The sequence below is a fragment of the Pinus tabuliformis genome, chromosome 4_1 (genome assembly GCF_031772625.1).
Source record: "Pinus tabuliformis cultivar Carrire ecotype Pingquan chromosome 4_1, CPIR1, whole genome shotgun sequence".
NCBI classification, from domain to species: Eukaryota; Viridiplantae; Streptophyta; class Pinopsida; order Pinales; family Pinaceae; genus Pinus; species Pinus tabuliformis.
The window spans coordinates 242298189-242318380 of NC_142303.1; the positions used below are offsets into that span (position 1 = coordinate 242298189).

General features: G+C 33.8%; 1 protein-coding gene across 1 annotated transcript; it reads left to right on the forward strand.

The window, feature by feature from the left end:
- Nucleotides 1-5146: 5146 nt before the first annotated feature.
- Nucleotides 5147-12502, forward strand: LOC149175171 (pectinesterase-like). Its single transcript, XM_089422776.1, has 3 exons — nucleotides 5147-5378; nucleotides 10874-11620; nucleotides 11805-12502. The coding sequence occupies exons 1-3, from the start codon at nucleotides 5147-5149 to the stop codon at nucleotides 12500-12502; spliced, it is 1677 nt and encodes a 558-aa protein (XP_089278902.1).
- Nucleotides 12503-20192: the final 7690 nt, after the last annotated feature.

Consider the following 20192-nt stretch of genomic DNA (forward strand, 5'->3'; position numbering starts at 1 on the left):
AGGTAACCATCCAAACATAATTTGGAAATTTTATGACCAATGAATATAAAGGACGAGTATTTGCAAATTCCATTGTTAAAATACGAGTATTTGCAAATTCCATGGTTGAAAGAGTGTTTTTTAAAGCATTATCCCATGCTAAACGAATAATTATGCCTAAATTATTTGCAAATTCCATAGTTCAAAGAGGATTTTTTAAAACATTGTCCCATGCTAAATAAATTAATTTTTAAAATATATTTTATAACATGTGTCTAGATTTGAAACATTATACAATTAACCAAAACTTATTCTTATTTTAATCCAAAAATTATTCTTATTTTAAACATTTCTTAGTACCCACACTATTAGTTTGATATAATAAGCATGCTTGAGAATAAGATACCACGACACTAATATCTTACACATAGATAAAATACCACTATCTCACTGGAAGATATGATACCACTAATATAATAGCATTTACAAAGGGACCACTATTTATTTTTGCCATCATAATGCTTCCTCTAAAAAGATTTATGCTTATAAGAATGATCCCTCATATAAATACCATTCAAACATAATTTAGAGATATTATGACCCATTAATATAAAGGACAACCATTTGCAAACTAAACGAATAAATTTTTAATGTATATTTTGTAGCTGGTGCCTAAATATGAGAAGCATGTGCTGATTGTATTGCTTAAAGTGTTCTTTCTCTCTGATGTGACGTTCGTGAAGTCACATGGTTCTTTCTCTGGGTCGTAATTGGATGACAGGTTGGAATAGTGTGATTTGTTTAGTGTGAGATATTTTTATCAGTGTTCTTTTTCTTTTTCGCAACTCGTCAGGACAAAGACAAAATATATAGTTTTCGTTTAAGTTTTTTCTCAAAATTCTACGTTAAAAGGAGGACAGGTTGGAAGAGTGTATTTGTTTAGTGTGAGATTTTTTTGTGAGGGACGTTTTTGGTTGTTGACTGTGTATTGTTTAAGTAGAAAAGTGAAAGCATTGGAAAAATATAATGTATTATTATATTATTAGTTTTTAAGATGAGATAAAGGTATCAATGTTACTATATAATTTGTTTATTTAATTATTGCATTATTTTACTGTTTCTTTTATGTATTATTATATAATTTGTTTTTTTAGATGAGGTAAAAACTATTAATGTTACTATATAATTTGATTTTTAGTTATGATATGTTTTAGTGTTCCTTTTTCATTTAATATGTAGTTATATGGATTTTGTTGATATATGTTTTTTTTTAATGAATTTTTACATTTAGTGGAGAAGATTGAAATTATTTATATTAATTTTTTTAATATGCATTTTTAGATTTTTATTTATATTGATTTGGGATAAAAATTAATGAATTGTCTTGAAATGTAAATTTGAAGGTTATTTGAATTATGAATGCATTATTTTTAATAGAACTTATTTTCTATTATTTGTTTTATTTAGCATTTCCAGTTTATACTTTTTTCCATTTTTGATTGACCATGTTCAAGGTTACCCAGATGTATCTCTATAGGCATTGGGTTGGCTAAATATTCACAAAAATAAATTGTATACACAAATTTTTCACAAATAAAAAAGTAAATAATTGTATACAAAATATTTAAAAGATTTTACATTGAAACCATTAAAGTGAACTACAATTTTCATGATCTTTCAACTCTATAGCTCACAATATATATATATATATATATATATATATATATATATATATATATATATATATATATATATATATATATATATATATATATATATATATATATATATATAACATTTAAAATCCTAATCCATTGTTCCAAATCAAATTAGATTCCTTAACCATAATTACATTATAAAATGTCAACCGAAAAAGACAAAAAAGAAGAAGCAAAAGATAGACCAAAACTAAATAAATCCTTTTTGGGGGGCCATATTCGCAAAAGCCTCCTCAACTCCATATCAATGTATGATGGCCAAGATCCATATTGAAAAGAAGAAACAAAAGATTGACCAAAACCAAATATCCATATCAATGTATGATGGCCAAGATCCACATTGTTATGCAACATTTAATGATGTGGCCCATGATATATATAAGACGTAATATTGTAAAGCAATTAAAATTTCATGGCCTATATTCCATGCAGAAACATTATGACATTAAAATACTACTTAGTTATATGTATAGTATATATTATTGGTCATAAATGTAGAATACATGAAACAAATCCTATAATAAAATATCACATATTCCAATTATATAAAAAATATAGTACATGTTTAACAAAATATAAAACATCAAAAATAAAATATTATAAATTCAATTACAAATTATCATTAAATTGATATAATTAAAATAAATAAATAAACTAAATTTAACAAATTTTATTGTCTTATTTAACAATACAATAAACTAGTAAAATATATTAACAAATATTATTATTTTAATAATACACTGAACTATTAATATAATAATTATTATGAACTAATTTCTATCTCGTGATACTCAGTGTAAGTAGAAGGAGAAATATGTTATAAGAACAAAATTACATATAATTCAAATTCTTCAAATCAAAACAATCATCAAAGTAATGAGCAACTCTAATAACTTGTAAACACATAAATTGATGAAATCAAAATTATTAGTTTACTTTTAATTTTGGATAATGTAACTAAAGAGAAAATTCAATGTCAAAAAAAATATATATATAGATATGAAGTTAAACAACAAAATGTTTATAAATTAGATAATTAATATATGATAAACATAGTTTTAATATTATTTTGTTAAAAAATATATAAAGAATATAGGGAACAATTAGTTGTTGATCAAACATGTTTTAATTTTGATCATATAATTTTTATACAATTTTTAATATTTTTTATAATACAATAAATTTTATATATAAATAATAATAATGACCATATTTTAATTTTTATAAGATAATATAAATTTAAAATTTTATTGTGGGTTTCACTCTTGATATATAATTTTCATATAAAGTATTATCTTATAAAATAGACTAACCTAAGTTTCTTAAAAAACATGCATAATTCTCATCTTTAATTTGTCATCTTAATGGTGTCCCTTACTCCTTTTCCAATCCACCTAGCTATCTCACCTCCTCATTTCTCCAATCCACTTGGATGTTTGACCATCTCTTTTCACCACTTCTATCCAATCGACAATTTAATCAACAACTTCACCACTTCTACCTACCATTTTCCACGCCAGTGTTCATGTTCATCTTCAGGACATGGACCATCCTTCCTTGGTCCCGAGTGTTTCCTTTGCGGCTTGAACAAAGTGCATAACCTAGCCTCCATTGATGGACCCTTGTGTGACAACGTATTGTCCATAGCTTCTCGAATATAAACTCGTCGCCTATAAATAAAGGCAGAACTACTGACGAACAAAAGGGGAGTGGGGCATTAGCTTTTTATAATAAACATTGTAGCTCATAGAAACTAATCATGGTGAGATCTTACAAGTGGAAAAGGTACCATTAACATTACTTTTATTATCGTTATAACAAATTAAAAGAATGAGTTCTTATTCGATAATCATTCATATGACCAATGAAAACACTATTCAGAATGATTACTGTCACTAAATTTTCCATTATTAAGATTACTCGGAAAATTGATTGCTTATGCCAGCAAATATGGAAGATTTTATCCATCTACAGAAATCTTGTGTGGAACTTCTAGGCGGAGATCATGGAATATGTAGTCAGTGATGTGATATACCATAGTATCATCGATATACAAAAAGAAAAAAAGAAGAATCTAGCTATCATTGCCGAATACAAGCCCGTTAGTCATGTCATTCAAATCGTGCACATAACCTACCATTAAATCCTGGCCCTCATCTGCACATAACCTGCCGACACCACCCTACTTTGAATGATAAGGAAAGCAAGAGAGCCATGTGATTGAAATGCAAGTGCTATTGATGTGACCTATTCTCCAATCCACTTGGATGTTTCACCATCTTTTTTCACCACTTCTATCCAATCCACAATTTAATCAACAACTTCACCACTTCTACCTACCATTTTCTACGCCAGTGTTCATGTTCATGTTCATCGTCAGGATATGGACCATCCTTCCTTGGCCCCGAGTGTTTCCTTTGCTGCCGAACAAAGTGCATAAGCTAGTCTCCATTGGTGGACTCTTGTTTGACAAGACATTGTCCATAGTTTTTCCTTTGGTGCATGAACAAAGTGCATAACCTAGTCTCGATTGATGGACTCTTGATGGACTCTTGTTTGACAGTGTATTGTCCATAGTTTCTCGTATGTAAACTCGAAAGAAAAGTAAAACTACTAACCAACGAAAAGGGAGTGCGGCATTAGCTTTGTATAATAAACATTATATCTCATAGAAACTAATCATAGTGAGATCTTACCAGTATAAAAGGTGCCATTAACATTACTTTTATTATCGTTATAATAATTTAAAGAAACGAGTGCTTATTCGATAATCATTGATATAACCAATGAAAACACTATTCAGAATGATGGTTATACATAGATGGTGAACAATTTCCATTATTAAGATTACTCGGAAAATTGACCTCTTATGCCGGCGAATATGGAAGATTTTATCCATCTGATTCCTACGGAAAGTTTGTGTGGAACTTCTAGGCGGAGATCATGGAATATGTAATCAGTGATGTAATATACCATAGTATCACCGATAAATAAAAATAAATTAAAAATTAAATCATGGAATATGTAGTCAGTGATGTAATATACCATAGTATTACCGATAAATAAAAATAAAAATAAATCTAGCTATCACTGCCCAATACAAGCCTGTTAGTCATGCCATTCAAATCCTGCACATAACCTACCATCAAATCCTGGCCCTTAGCTGCACATAACCTGCCGACACCACCCTAATTTGAAATGATAAAGAAAGCAAGAGAGCAATGTGATTGAAATGCCAAGTCTTGATGTGACCATTAAGACAATCCACTTCGAATTTGAATTTGAGGATAATATTTACGTGCGTGTGGTGGAAAATGTTCGCCTAAAACAAGATGATGGAGAAGGAATCAACTCCAAAAACTCATTATAAAAGGCCAACACGTGATGGAGTGGAGATAACAGCAAGATTACCCATCCCCAATCTCTCTGTTTGAGTCCTTTTCAAAGCGATGGAAGGAAAGACAGAGAGTAGGAAAAGAGCCATCCCAGTCCATGCGGCTTCCCTAGTTCTCGTGGCGATCACAATCTACATCCCCCTCTGGCTTCCCTTCATTCATGCTGAAGATGTATCGTCCATAGAATCACAAAACCCAATGGAGAACGTTGAGGTCGTTTGTAGCAAAACTCTCTATCCGAAAATCTGCTATAACACTCTCTCGCCTCGTCTGGGATCGTCTCCTGCACAATGTTGGGGATTTTTCTGGTAAAATCCCAAAAACAAATAAACAAACTGCACGCAGAGACAGTGCCCTATTTTTCTCCTACAGGATCTTTTGCACAAGGAAGCTTCAAAATAAATTTCTGAGAACAGAATATTACACCACCATAAAAAGATTTGTATTCAATAAAAATATAATGCCTGATACAACATTCATCCTCTTTCACTCAGAGGGATTCACCAAAAAAAATTACAACAACAAAAGTTACTCTGTATCCTCTTGAGATTTTACACTGCTGGTGTGTAAAAATCTCTTTTTCTTTTACTGCTATAAAACCCTTTTACATTTAATGGTGTAAAACTATTTTACTCATACTGCTAAAAAAGCAATTCTTACATGAATTTCTTTCCCCTGCGTTAGAGCAAAAAACCACAATACATTTCAACCTCTGTTCTTTTTGTTTCGCACTGCTGTGCGTTTTATAAAATACAAGATCATTCACAAAACAAAACTCCCGTGCATCTTCTCTTATGCACTGTTGTGCAATATCTACCTTGCTTCACGCTGGTCAAAAAAAAATCCCACGCACAAATGCACTCCCCCGTTGTTTTAATCTTACACTACTGTGCAACAATGAGGTTTTTGCTGTTGCCTCGTTTTTCAAATGGTCAACATGAACAACAATTAACAAAAAACATATTGCATCCCCCTGTACCCTATTCGCACCTCTGTGCATTCATTCTTTTTATTCACAGGCGCGTGAGTTCAGCAGCTTCATTTTACAAATGGTCAACCGCCCCACAAAAAAGGCTTCACATTTTTTTAATATGTATACCGTACAAAAAAAAAAAAAAAGGATACAACACGTAACATACATGTGCCCATACCTTCGGTGTAATTAAAATTTAATGTTCCACCAAGAATTTACGAACCACATTTAAGTTTCATTTAATTCCTTTGCTGACAGAACAGGCGGTCAAACTGAAACGTTTGATTTTACTCCAGGCAATGTTATTTAATGCAGGCTCGAATGCAGCTTTGATTGCATGGACGACAAAGATCGTTGAAGACAGTCGGACGGTGGAAAAGAATATCGGAAGCCCTTTGATTACCGAAGGTTACGTTCCGATATGGCAGGTTTTTCAAACGTACAGAGGACCACGCATCCAAAATTGATTGCATCGGAGGAGAGCGTACGGAAACTGCCTCACAGAAAAAGGCGGTCCGATGAGTGTCAGGTGGTTTTACTGAAGTGGTTTTTCCTGTTGCGTGCTGGCTGATTTGATGGCGGATTCCGGCTGATCACTGCCCTACCATCGCTGTCCCGGTCCGCATCCGCAAACTCTGCTGCAGTTGGAATTAATATTCCAACACTCCCCCTTAATTTCAACTGCTGGGCGTTTAGACATACCCAAACACTTCCTCAAAAATTCAAAGCTTTTTTGATCATCTCAGAATCCTTTTTGCTGCTTGTTGCAAAAAAAAAATGTCTTCCTCTTAATAGAGGGATTCACTTGAGACTGTGTTGAAGAGCACCTTCCTCTTGACAGAGGGATTCACCTGAGACTGTGCTGAAGAGCACCTTCCTCTTGACAGAGGGATTCACTTGAGACTGTGCTGAAGAGCACCTTCCTCTTGACAGAGGGATTCACCAAGAACTTCACTTCCTCTCTTCTCGCACTGCTGTGCGTTATATACTTTGCTTCAAATACAATACCAAAAAAAGCTTGGATTTTATCTACGCTACTGTGTTTCACCATTTTTTTATTACATAAATCAACACATATATTCTATGCAATGTGGTGCATCTCCTCCCGTTCTTCTACTGCGGCACATTGTATCATTCATCCCATGTGCAAATAATCATAAAAAGAAAATATTATGTCTCTTCTAGAACAATTACTCTGTCCCAGCTTACAAATTTACACTGTTGTGTGTAAATATTTCTTACATTCACTTTTGTTGCATATATTGCATTTCAGTTCAATGAACAACACACTCACTGCACTTACATTTACTGTTGTAAAGAAAAAATTTCTTTTACATGTGCTGTTGCCCTTTACATTTCAACGCTGCCCCTTTTTCTTCTCCGCACTTCTGTGCATATTGCATTGCATATGTGATAAAAAACAAAGCAAAAAGATTACATTTTTCAACACCGCTGCATATTACATTTCAGAGGGATTAACAAAAAGATTTCATTTGCGCTCTGTTGTGCTGCAATACATCCTCCACACAATCTCCATGCCTTGCAGACTTTTCTTCTCTGCTTTTATGGCAGATTTAATTCCATATCTCTCCCCTATAAGAAAATCTTCATAAAAATCACTGTTAATATATTTCAGCAATAATGATCAAGAATTACAGGCTCCCCCTAACTGTATGCATTGTCTTCTTTCAGCAAAGTTTTCTCAAAAGAAACTTAGATCGACTCGAGAGCTCAAGGGACTTTCAGACTGTATTTCCTTCCTTCTCTATACTTGTGTAACTTTCTTCTTTTGCATGGGTCTAGCTTGCATAGGAGCCCATGTTAAGTTACAATCACCTGCCATATGCCCAATGTTATGACACTTGAAACATTCTACATTGTTCATGAATAAGAATTCATGATTTCTTCTTGCAAAATTGTTTCTTGGAGATTGTCAGAGACTACAACATCTATCTCTATGAAATGCTCTATAGTCTTTTGCCATATGACCAAAGTTTGAGCAAGAATAACAATAACCAAAAAATGAACTTTGCTACCTCGGAGATGGAGGTTTCCTTGATGCACTTCTGAAGCCTTGCTGCCTTGAGATACTTTGATGATAACCATTGCCTCTTACCTCTTTGACATCAGCTACATTTCTTCTTGGAGCTGGTTTTCTACTTGGAGTAGGATTTCTTCTATTGTAGCCTTGATCTTTCTCCTTGCCTTTGCTGGAACTAGGAGCATCACAATTTCTTTCTGGCTTCTTCACATCTCCTTTGCTTAAAGCATTTTCATTCTTGTTTAAGGGTTCACCTACATACCTGAGTCCTGATTTATTAGATGGAGATCTGTGATAGCTGAGCATGTCATCCAAGGCTTGAGAGCTCTTCATGATTTTGTTCATCCCTTCAACCTTTTTCCTGAGGAGGACAATCTCTTCTTCCAATCTTTCACACTCATTATTCTTCTTTGCAAGTTGTTCCTCAGTTTCTTCCTTGCTACGAGTAGCTTCAGCTGCTGCTATTTTAAGAGAGATGATATCTGTCTTCATTTTGGAGATTTCTGCTTGACTGCTCTCCATTTTCTTTTCATCTCCTTGTGCCTGCTTCCTGACTTCTTGTAATTCAAACTTAAGGGAGGAGACCTCTACCTTGTACTGTCCAATCTCTTCTACAAGCTTGTTCACTCTCTTATGCCTTTGTTCAAGTTGACTTGACAAGGCGTCTTCTTGCTTTTTTGCTCTATTCAACTGATTTGTCATGGATATGACTTCTTCATGATGTTTCCTTTTGCTTTGATCAAGTTCCTTCTTAAGCTTGGCAAGCTCTTCATCCCTTTCTTTTACTTGAAGTTTGATGAGGTCAACCTTCTCACATTCAGCTTCTATGATGGGTTCAGAATTTTCTTCTTCACTGATGGTCATGGTCAGTGCTCCCTTTGCATGAAGGTCATGAAGTTTGTCCCATATATCCTTTGCTGATGAATATTTTCCTAAATTCTTCTTTACAGAATCAGGCAGTCCATCCAAGATAGTCTTTGCTGCCTTTGCATTGTACTCCTTGGATTCTCTATCCATCTTGCTATCATCAATCACTGATTCCCAGATTTCAATCCCTTGAGACTGTAAGACAGTCCTCATTTTTATTTCCCACATATCAAAATTTCCATTAAACCTTGAAGCCTCAAATAGAATGCTTTCAAATAGATTGTCTTCTATTTTAGTAGAGGAGGGAGACACAACCTTAATAGGATTGGAGGATTTTTTCTTTGACCTTGCCATTCTTAACTATGTTTAAAATACCTGACTGTGTTTTTAAAATGACTGATTGTTTCTTCAGCAGCAACACAGAAAATTAATCTGAGAAATACCTGAATCCTTTTGCCTGAGACTTCACACTGCTGGAGAAGCTTTTACTTCTGCAACAAGAATCTTTCCTTCAGCTTCTTTGACACTTTCAAAGAGCCTGAACCTGCTCTGATACCACTGTTGGGGATTTTTCTGGTAAAATCCCAAAAACAAACAAACAGATTGCACACAGAGACAGTGCTCTATTTTTCTCCCACAGGATCTTTTGCACAGGGAAGCTTCAAAATAAATTTCTGAGAACAGAATATTACACCACCATAAAAAGATTTGTATTCAATAAAAATATAATGCCTGATACAACATTCATCCTCTTTCACTCAGAGAGATTCACCAAAAAAAATTACAACAACAAAAGTTACTCTGTCTCCTCTTGAGATTTTACACTGCTGGTGTGTAAAAATCTCTTTTTCTTTTACTGCTGTAAAACCCTTTTACATTTATTGGTGTAAAACTATTTTACTCATACTACTAAAAAAAAATTCTTACATAAGCTGTAAGAATTTCTTTCCCCTACGTTAGAGCAACAAACCACAATACATTTCAACCTTTGTTCTTTTTGTTTCGCATTGTTGTGCATTTTATAAAATACAAGATCATTCACAAAACAAAAGTCCCGTGCATCTTCTCTTATGCACTGCTGTGCAATATCTACCTTGCTTCACGCTGGTCAAAAAAAAAATCCCACGCACAGATCCGCTCCCTCGTTTTTTTAATCTTACACTGCTGTGCAACAACGAGGTTTTTGCTGCTGCCTCGTTTTTCAAATGGTCAACACGAACAACAATTAACAAAAAACATATTGCATCCCCCTGTTCCCTATTCGCACTGTTGTGCATTCATTCTTTTTATTCACAGGCACGTGAGTTCAGCAGCTTCATTTTACAAATGGTCAACCACCCCACAAAAAAGGCTTCACATATTTTTAATATGTATACCATACAAAAAAAAAAGGATACAACACGTAACATACATGTGCCCATACCTTCAGTGTAATTAAAATTTAATGTTCCACCAAGAATTTACAAACCACATTTAAGTTTCATTTGGTGACAAAACAGGAGGTCAAACTGAAACGTTTGATTTTACTCCACGCAATGTTGTTTAATGCAGGCTCGAATGCAGCTTTGATTGAATGGACGGCGGAGATCGTTGAAGACAATCGGACGGTGGACAAGAATATCAGAATCCCTTTGATTGCCGAAGGTTACGTTTCGATATGGCAGGTTTTTCGAACGTACAGAGGACCACGCGTCCAAAATTGATTGCATCGGAGGAGAGCGTACGGAAACTGCCTCACAGCAAAAGGTGGTCCGATGAGTGTCAGGTGGTTTTACTGAAGCGGTTTTTCCTACTACGTGTTGGCTGATTTGATGGCAGATTCTGGCTGATCACTGCCCTGCCATCGCTGTCTCGGTCTGCATCCGCAAACTCTGCTGCAGTTGGAATTAATATTCCAACACACAACCCAAGAAGCTTATTCACGTTGCTCTATTGGTGGCACTCGAGGAGACGAACAAAGTTTTCACCCTCGTTCTCAAATTCGTTCAGCAAACCAGTGCTCTGCAAGATTGCATGGAGCTCATGGATATTACGAGGGACCAACTTGATAGCTCTATATCTCTTTTGAAACATCATGATCTAAAGGCATTCACGCGTGAGCAGGCCGGCGATTTACAAACGTGGCTCAGTGCCTCAATCACCAACCAGGACACTTGCTTGGACGGAATTTCAGATTACCCAAAAAGCGTTGTCAGAGTTCTTGTTGAGAGTAGCGTGCAAAACTTGAGGAAGCTTGTTAGTAATTCTCTGGCAATAGCAAAGGCAGCGCAGGAGTCAGGAAGGCCTGATCCATCTTCCAAGCTATGCCTCCCGTCTGATTCCATCAAGGACGATTTTCCTTCATGGCTATCTGCAGGAGATCGGAGACTCCTACATTCCTCTCCAAACAACGTAGTGCCGAACGTGATCGTGGCTCAGGATGGCTCCAGAAACTTCAAAACGATTTCACAAGCCATAGCTGTGGCCCCAGAGAAAAGTGCTAAAAGATACGTGATCAAGGAGAAGAAGGGAATGTATAAGGAGAACGTGGAGGTGGGTAAAACGAAGACTAATATCATGTTGATTGGAGAAGGCATGGAGGCCACGATCGTTACAGGGAGCAGAAATGTGATAGACGGATCCACCACTTTCAATTCCACCACATTCGGTAAATCACTCACCCACTTCTAAATCCTTCATTAATTCAGTTTTGCGGATCTTGATCTCACAAAATCCCTAAATCCTCACATTCCAGAGTATTCATCACTCCTTCCCTTTTTAGAAAATGATGCAACTATGTTTAACTACTTGAGTCCTTCAAGAGCTAATCTTCTTAAAATGTTCGAATGCAGCTGCTGTAGGGAATGGGTTTATGGCACAAGACATGGCGTTAGTCAACACAGCAGGCCCATACAAAAATCAGGCGGTGGCTCTTCGAGTAGGATCAGATCAATCAGTCTTCTATCGCTGCAAGATTGCAGCGTACCAAGACACATTGTACGCACACTCTCTTCATCAATTCTACAGTGAATGTAAGATTTCGGGCACTGTAGACTTCATATTTGGGAATGCTGCAGTGGTGTTTCAGAGCTGCACTCTGGTCCCCAGGAGACCCGGTGCAAATCAGAAAAATGCCATCACAGCACAGGGCAGAACTGATCCGAACCAAAACACAGGAACTTCTATCCACAACTGCAAGATCGCTCCAGATGCTGACCTCGTTCCAGTGAAAAGCTCATTCCCAACTTATCTGGGGAGGCCGTGGAAGCAGTATTCCCGAATGGTTTACATGCAGTCGTACATAGATGGCGTTATTCAGCCTACGGGCTGGCTGGAATGGGATGGAGCTTTTGTTTTAAAAACTTTGTATTATGGAGAATATATGAATACAGGGCCAGGATCCGCTACTGGAAACCTTGTGAAATGGCCTGGGTATCGAGTGATCAAAAGTTCTCAAGAGGCGAGCAAATTTACAGTGGCAGAATTCATACAAGGCAATTTGTGGTTACAGTCCACTGGCGTCGACTACATCGACGGATTGACAAATTAGTGACGTCGCTAGACTTTTGAAGAAATTCGTCTGTGTCTGTATTTCATTTTCAACTCTTGAAGAAATTCGTCCGTGTCTGTATTTCGCTTTCAACTTTTGAAGAAGATCGTCGGTATCTGTAGTGTCTGTATTTGGCTTTCTATGGTATTTGTATTGTATCCATGTTCCATGGAGTAATGATAAAATAAAATCATATTGAGCTTTCATAAATAGTTTCGTAATGTATTGTGATTGTGATAGCAACTCTCATCCAAGCAAAATCATTTAATTCAGTGCAACATCCTAACGTAACTTTTATTAGGTGCTATACGCCCTAAGACAAGAACGTCTCATTGTACTACTATCATGCAAATCAGCAAAATTTTATAGCAATACCGTAACTTTTTAATTATAGTGATCACCATTAATTTTAATTTTCTTTTTTACATTCGGAACCGAATCTTAGAAATAGGCAACGAGGGCTTCTCCATGCATAAGCATTGCATAATATAAAACTGTGAAGGACATTATATAAAACGGTGACTCCGGACGATGTCTGAAGCGGCCCCAGAACGTTGGATAAAATTGTTCAGTATCTCTTCGCTTTCCTACGCACTTACTATTCGCAAAAATAGGATTAACGAACAATACTACAACAACAACATTATTGTTCATGTTATCTCGAAAAAGCATACTTCAAAAGAAAATTATAATCACCTCGTGTTTCTGCATAAACCCGCTATTGTTATATATCATTTCAAGAAAACACTATTCTATTGTTATATATCATTTCAAGAAAACACTATTCTATTGTTATATATCATTTCAAGAAAACACTATTCAAAGTTGTTGAGCATGATTCTCATATATTAATTTGGATTCTCGTATATTAATTTGGTAGATCATTTCAAGAAAACATTATTCAAATTTGGTACCTCTGACCTTAAAATTATAATTTACTCTAGTTGCAAATAAAAATAAAAAGTGGTATAATATCCAATAATATGATTTAGGAAATATCATATCATATAAAAAGTGAACTAATGTAGAATAATATTACTTAAAAATTGATATAAAAAAATAATTTTAATAAAAAGTTAAATGCATACCTGAAGTCAACCAAATAAGTAACCCAATGTTATTGAACAAAGATTACGATAAACCCTCTGGATCTATTTGTCTTTTTAGGGTGCTTTGTAATTACTTACTTGGAATTATTGGTTCTGATCTTGGTATTTTTTCATTATTTTTCTGGGTGTTTTTGTCATTATTTTTCTTGGTGTTTTGTCGAATTAAAAAGTCAAGAAGGCTAGATTAAATTTGAGTATTAATTGGAGAATGTTAATAAAAGATGGTTTTTATCTTCAATTCTTTTAATGAAAGATGTTTTTTATCTTCAATTCTCTTAATGTCGCAAAGGTCATAGATTCTTGTATTTTGTGAATTGACCAATACCCAATTTCATTATGAAGCTTATGAAAATTTGTTCTTATTTTAACATTTTTCTTCTTTATATTATTTCATATAAAGAGATAGTTTTGACGTTTTAGATTTAAATAAGTTTTTTCTTTTCTTTTTCCCTTTAACTCCACCTAGAATTTCTCCTTAAATTTTGATATAATAATATTTTTAATATTATCTTCTTGTTTTTTAATGATAGTTTCCTTTTTATTCCAATAAAATCTATCTAAAACTAAACTAATTTATATTATCCCATCAAATCTTTATACCATTTTTTGTGTTATATTTCTATATATTTTTACATTATTCTTTTTATATCTACCAAATGATAAATTAAATTGCTTTTATTTTTAATCAAAAGATAAAAATAAATAAATAAATAAATTACTTTCAATTAATTCACGACATAAACTTGTAATTTCCATATTAAAAAATATATTACCAAGATCTAATATATAATTTCAACAACAATTATATTACGAGAACCCAGCAATATTTTAAAAAATAACTAAAAATTTGAATAGATCCAAAGTCATATTTGGTTTGCTATTTTTTAACGTCCCTTCAGAGAAAAGAATAAAAACCCTTAGCTTGGGTTCCTTACACTACATCGAGATTATAAGATCTGTATTTTAATACTTAATAAATAAATTTAAATTAAGGATGGATTTATATTTATATATCTAGTATTATTTATTTATTTTAATTTTAAGAGAAGTAACTCTAGTGTTATTTCTTTTAAATATTTATTATTTTAACATATTTTTGATATAAGGGTTTATTGTATTTATAAATAAATAATTTTAAATTAAATAGGCCTGAAAACACTATTCAATTTAGAAACTTTAACATTATAATATTGGTGATAAAAATGACATATTTTGTTAAAGATATGAGTTATTTAGAAACATTAAAAAATAATTGCATCCCAATGCTTATTTTAATTTAAAAATAAATTTAAATTGGCTTTCCAAATATATCATGTTGCATATAACTTGTAAATTCTTTTCTTCAATTCTCTAAATTGATAAGTGATGTACACCAAGACTCTGTTTAAGATGAGGTTGGCTCAAAAACACAACAAATAAACACTCAACAGCAAGCTAGACCATATATAGATAATTTCTAAAACACCGAGGCTACTTCTAAATCAAACTTCGTTGATTAATTAGTGAGCATAATTCTTATAGGGTTGATCATCACCAACTCTTATATCATTATTTGGTCGTAATTGATGGTTATTGATTCTATTGGCTAAGATATATCTAGTCTAGTATTCTTTCTCCACTTAATTCAATTTTAAAGATAATTTCACTAGGTACACATGATTTTCTTTAAGGAAGCACATATTTCATATATACTTTCCTTTCATGTGAGTATATACATTGTAAAATTTTCAAAATTTAAAATCTACATTAATTTCGCACTCCAATGTAGGAATTATGGGTTTCTTACCATTGTAAAGCCCTACTTTCCATTTCCAATGAACTTCACTAACTTCTAAGAATATAAATAATGTTCATATGTTGGATAAATAACCATTAACCATTCTTATACCCTTATACTAGAGCGTTGATTAAGTGCCCAGATTTGTAATCTTATAATTACTTTTTGCATAAGGGATAGGTACTAAGCAAAACCTTACACTTGTTTTATCTTTACATTGTTAGTATCTTATATTTATATCATCTTTATGCATTATATTTTTATATTATAATTTAACAATCATAAAAATAAATAACAAATTTTGTATAAAAAATTAAATATTTAAATCTAAATTTATAATAATTTTTTTATTTTTATTATTTTATATTTATATGATTTTTTTTTTTTACATTACGCATCAAAATATCATTATTACAATATAGGAATTGTAATAAATTAATATCATAATTTAAATATTATTGACTTTGATTTTTTTATTCTTGTTAGTTATATTTTTAGATTATTTCGATTAATAGAACTTTTTAATAATATTTGATTTTAATAAATTAATTTAAATATCATTTTTCAAAAATAGTTGTTACTTGAAATTATGGTCTTTACATTTCTCTAATTGGTTCTAAATGCCTCGGCCAAAAATTTATGTTATGTGATTTCTATTGAAAGACTTTTCTTAATTCAATATGCATCAATTCAGAAATTGTAACATTGTTAATTTGCATGGTTATAGCTTCCTTTATTATTTCTAATTTTATTTATCTATATTAAGATAAATAAAATTAGAAATAATTCTTCGATGAAAGAGTTAAAAACATACTTTATATATTCTTCGCATATATTCTTCAGTGAAAGAGTTCTGAGGCTCGGTGAAAGAGTTAAACACGTACTCTATATATACTTCGGTGAAAGAGTTCTGAGGCTCGATGAAAGAGTTAAACACGTACTTTATATATTCTTCGCATATATTCTTCGGTGAAAGAGTTTTGAGGCTCGGTGAAAGAGTTAAAAATGTACTCTATATATTCTTCGCATATATTCTTTGGTCTGCGGGCTGTGGTGGGCACGGGCGATCTGCAGTCAGGTTTGCTGATATCAAGTGCACACATTCCTTATCTTTTTCTTTTTCTAATACATATTTGCTCATATAATTTCAAGTATGAATACTTCACCACAGTTACCAAAGATTACCAAGGGCATACCTAGCACAGTTACTCTACAAGGCCTTTATGAGTATATAGAGTCTTTAGAGAAATGAAGAGAATAAAGAGAAGCCAATCTACAAAAAGAGTTAGAAGCCATGCTGGAAAATAGATTTGTAACTCTTGAAGACACGATCCAAAAACAAATAGAAAATAAAATAGAACTATTGGAGAATAAAATGGAGGCAATGGAGACTAGATTGTAGGTTATAGAAAAATAAAACCAAGGTACTAACCAACCATCCAAGAGATGTTGATAGTTTAGAGAGTCTTAAAATGAAAGACATGATTAAACAACTAGAAGAAAAAGTTAATAGCTGCCTCACCCTAAATAATGTGGTAGATAAGTTAGATATCAAACCAATTAAAGATGAAATGAAAAAATTAATAGAATTATACCACGAACGTAACAAAAGGGCCTTGAACCTTATAATCTTTGGTTTAAAAGAGGAAGTAGATGAGGATACTTTAGCCTTAGCCTAGACAGAATTACATAATAGATTACAAATTGAAACAATGTGTCTAACAGAAGCAACAAGGTTGGGGAAATTAACTGAGAGTAAAGGAAGACTAATCTGCATAAAGGTGAGCTCCACTGATCATAAGTACGACATACTTAGTAAAGCCTCAAGTCTAAAAGGAATGAGAATATTCATAAATGAAGATCTCATTCCAGAAGATCAAGTGGAATTAAGAAAGGAGGTTCAAAAGGTAAAAGAAGCTAGAAAGGAAGGAAAATGGGCAATAATCAGAAAGAGAAAAGCCTTTATTCGAGATAGAAACCAAAAATATAGTAATCAATAGCAATTAAACATACTCCAGATCCTTTCTTGGAACTGTCGAGGCTTCCCATGGAACAAAGGCCCCAAGCTAAGTTGGGTTTCAAATGATGTTGATATTATTTTGCTTGTTGAAACTTGGGAGCACGAAGAATCTAAGGTCCCTAATGTAGATGGCTTTACGATATGGTCTACCTGGAACAAGCAATCCTCCCGTAGAGGCATTGGGGGAATAGCTTGTTACATTAAGAAGAACATCTCCCCCCATGCTAGGATTGATAAGAGTGACCCTCACAACCAATATAGTTGGATAGAGATCAGTGACATTAATAATAAAAAGTCCTACATAGCAATATGTTATTTCCCCCCCATCAATTCTAACTTCCATAAGAAGAAGAATATAGATAAAACTAACCCTTACAATGGTTTAGAGAATCATATTTCTAGCCTAAGGAATGATGGTAATATCCTTTTAATAAGTGACTTTAATGTTCGAACTTCAAATAACCAAGCTATTATTCTAAGCAATCATTCCAACCCTAATCCTCTTTGGTTAGACGAAGACCCTACTCTGGCTAGTAGGTACAAAAGGAGCTCTGAAGACCTCAGGGAAAATTTGTTTGGTCGGAGCTAGTCAAGCTCTGTAGTGCTCAGGATCTCATAATTTGCAACGGTATAAAGAAGTGGCCCAATTCCAGCAAGATGACCTGCATCCATGGACTTGGTAGTAGCGTGGTAGACTACGTTATTTACGATCTCCCATTATACAACGAAATAATAAATTTTGACATCTTAAACGACCATAAACCTGACTCTGATCATGGGTATTTACTTATAACTCTTAATTTTGTCATGCATAGAGTTCCCACAGAAAGTAATACTTACAGCCAAAAGAATTTAATATTTGATGAAAATAAAAATGATCTCTTTCTAAATGAATTAAAAACTAATTTTCTTCCTTTATCTAGTATAGACAACATTGAAGACCTCTGTCATAATTTTACTGCAATCCTCTCATATTCTATTAACAAGTTCTCAATTGAAGTTTCAAATAATAAAAGAAATAGCAAAACCAATCCATGGTATGACAAAGATTGTAAAAGTGCGAGGAGAGCAATTAAGGAAGTTGTTGATGAATCTCTTAAAATGGACAAGATAAAAAATATACAAAGCCCTAACTAAAAGGAAAAAGAGGCAGTACATTTGTCAAAGATAGGAGAATCTCTTACACCTCTCTAAGGTAGCTCCTAAGAAATTTTGGAGGTAGATTCTGACTAGGAAGACTAAAGATACTAATAAAATTTCTCTTCACGACTAGAATTCCTATATTAAAAAGCTTTATGAATCTCCAAATGTCATGGATAATTTGGAAACCCTACTCACAATGAAAGAAATTTTCTCTTTAGAAGACATTAAGTTTTGGGTTAATTGCCTCGCTAATGGGAAAGCTAAGGACATTGAAGGTTACCAGGCAGAAATCTTAAAAATTAGAGGTCCTGTCCTCATCCACCACATCCACAAGCTTTTCAATCAAGCAGTCAAGCAAGGATTCCCTAAGCCTTTGACTGAGAGCCTCATTATCACTATTTTTAAAAGTGGGGATACAAATAACCCCTCTAATTATCGGAAAATTATGATCAACCCTCTCTTAGCCAAGTTATATGGTAGTATTTTGGAAAAGAAGTTAAGCATATGGCTTGAAAGTGAAGGTAAGCGGGCTAAAGGCCAAGCAAGTTTCAGAAGGCATCACTTGACAACAGACCACCTCGTTACGCTTAGGATCATTACGGAAGAATGTCGTAATGATAAATCTAATTTATTTTGTTGCTTGTGGACTTTAGAAAGGTTTTCGATACGGTTCCTAGATAAAACCTTTGGAATAGATTAGAAGATCTAAAGGTTCCTATCAAGTTGAGAGCTGTCTCTATAAGGTTATACGAGAATGTAATTGCCAAGCTAAAGAGCAATGAGGGCTGGTCGAAAGTGTTGGCATTTTGGCACAGATGTGGCGCTATGGTACAGGTGTTGTCCTTGATGGTAACTCACTTTGGTGACAGATCTCAGTTCAAGTGCTCAGAATGAAGGAAATCTTGTATACGCAGGTACACCTTGACGAAGTCGCGTATACACGCGGTTTATACGTTCCGAAGTCGCGTATGCGTATACATGCACTTTTATGCACATAAAAGCACGTACATGATGGGAAACTTATTTTTGGTCCATGGTTGTTAGTCCTTGGAATTTGAACCTTTGGTTGTGGACCATGGTATCTCGGCAGAAGAGTTGAACCTAGGTTTTTGGCCTTTGGTATTGGATTATTATGGTTTTGGCCCGTGGTATTGTGCAAGGCCTATAACTATAAAAGAGGAAGGAGATCATGTGAAAAGGTATCCTCTGAATTATTGAATATCTGATATCGTGATAGATCTGGAATACGGGTGATTGGGTTATGGTCCAGATCTAGATCTGAATGAAGGTGGAACCTGAGCGCAAGAAGGATAAGGACTATTGATGGATCTAAATCTCAAGGCCTAAACATTGGCATCTCTGTATGATATTGATCTGTTATATGTGGCGCACTCTTGATCTATAAATCTGGGCTAACTAATGTCTGAATGCTTGAAAGAATAAATTATCCTTTATAGATCTGTACGCAGGTTCAGTGAATTGAAGGTGCATATATACGTGTTTTCTGTGAATGAAATATGCGTATATGCAGGTTGGTTGTGATACAGAAGCGTATACTCGTAGGTTGATGAACAGAGAAGTAGCGTATATGTCTTGATTTATTTTCTAGCTGCTTTTGTTTTATTGCTACACTGTTCCGGG

Coding starts and splice junctions, on each gene's coding strand:
- LOC149175171 (XM_089422776.1), top strand. CDS start 5,147: ATGGAAGGAAAGACAGAGAGTAGGAAAAGAGCCATCCCAGTCCATGCG. Junction 5,379..10,873: donor TCGTCTGGGATCGTCTCCTG/CACAATGTTGGG, acceptor AATATTCCAACA/CACAACCCAAGAAGCTTATT. Junction 11,621..11,804: donor TTTCAATTCCACCACATTCG/GTAAATCACTCA, acceptor GTTCGAATGCAG/CTGCTGTAGGGAATGGGTTT.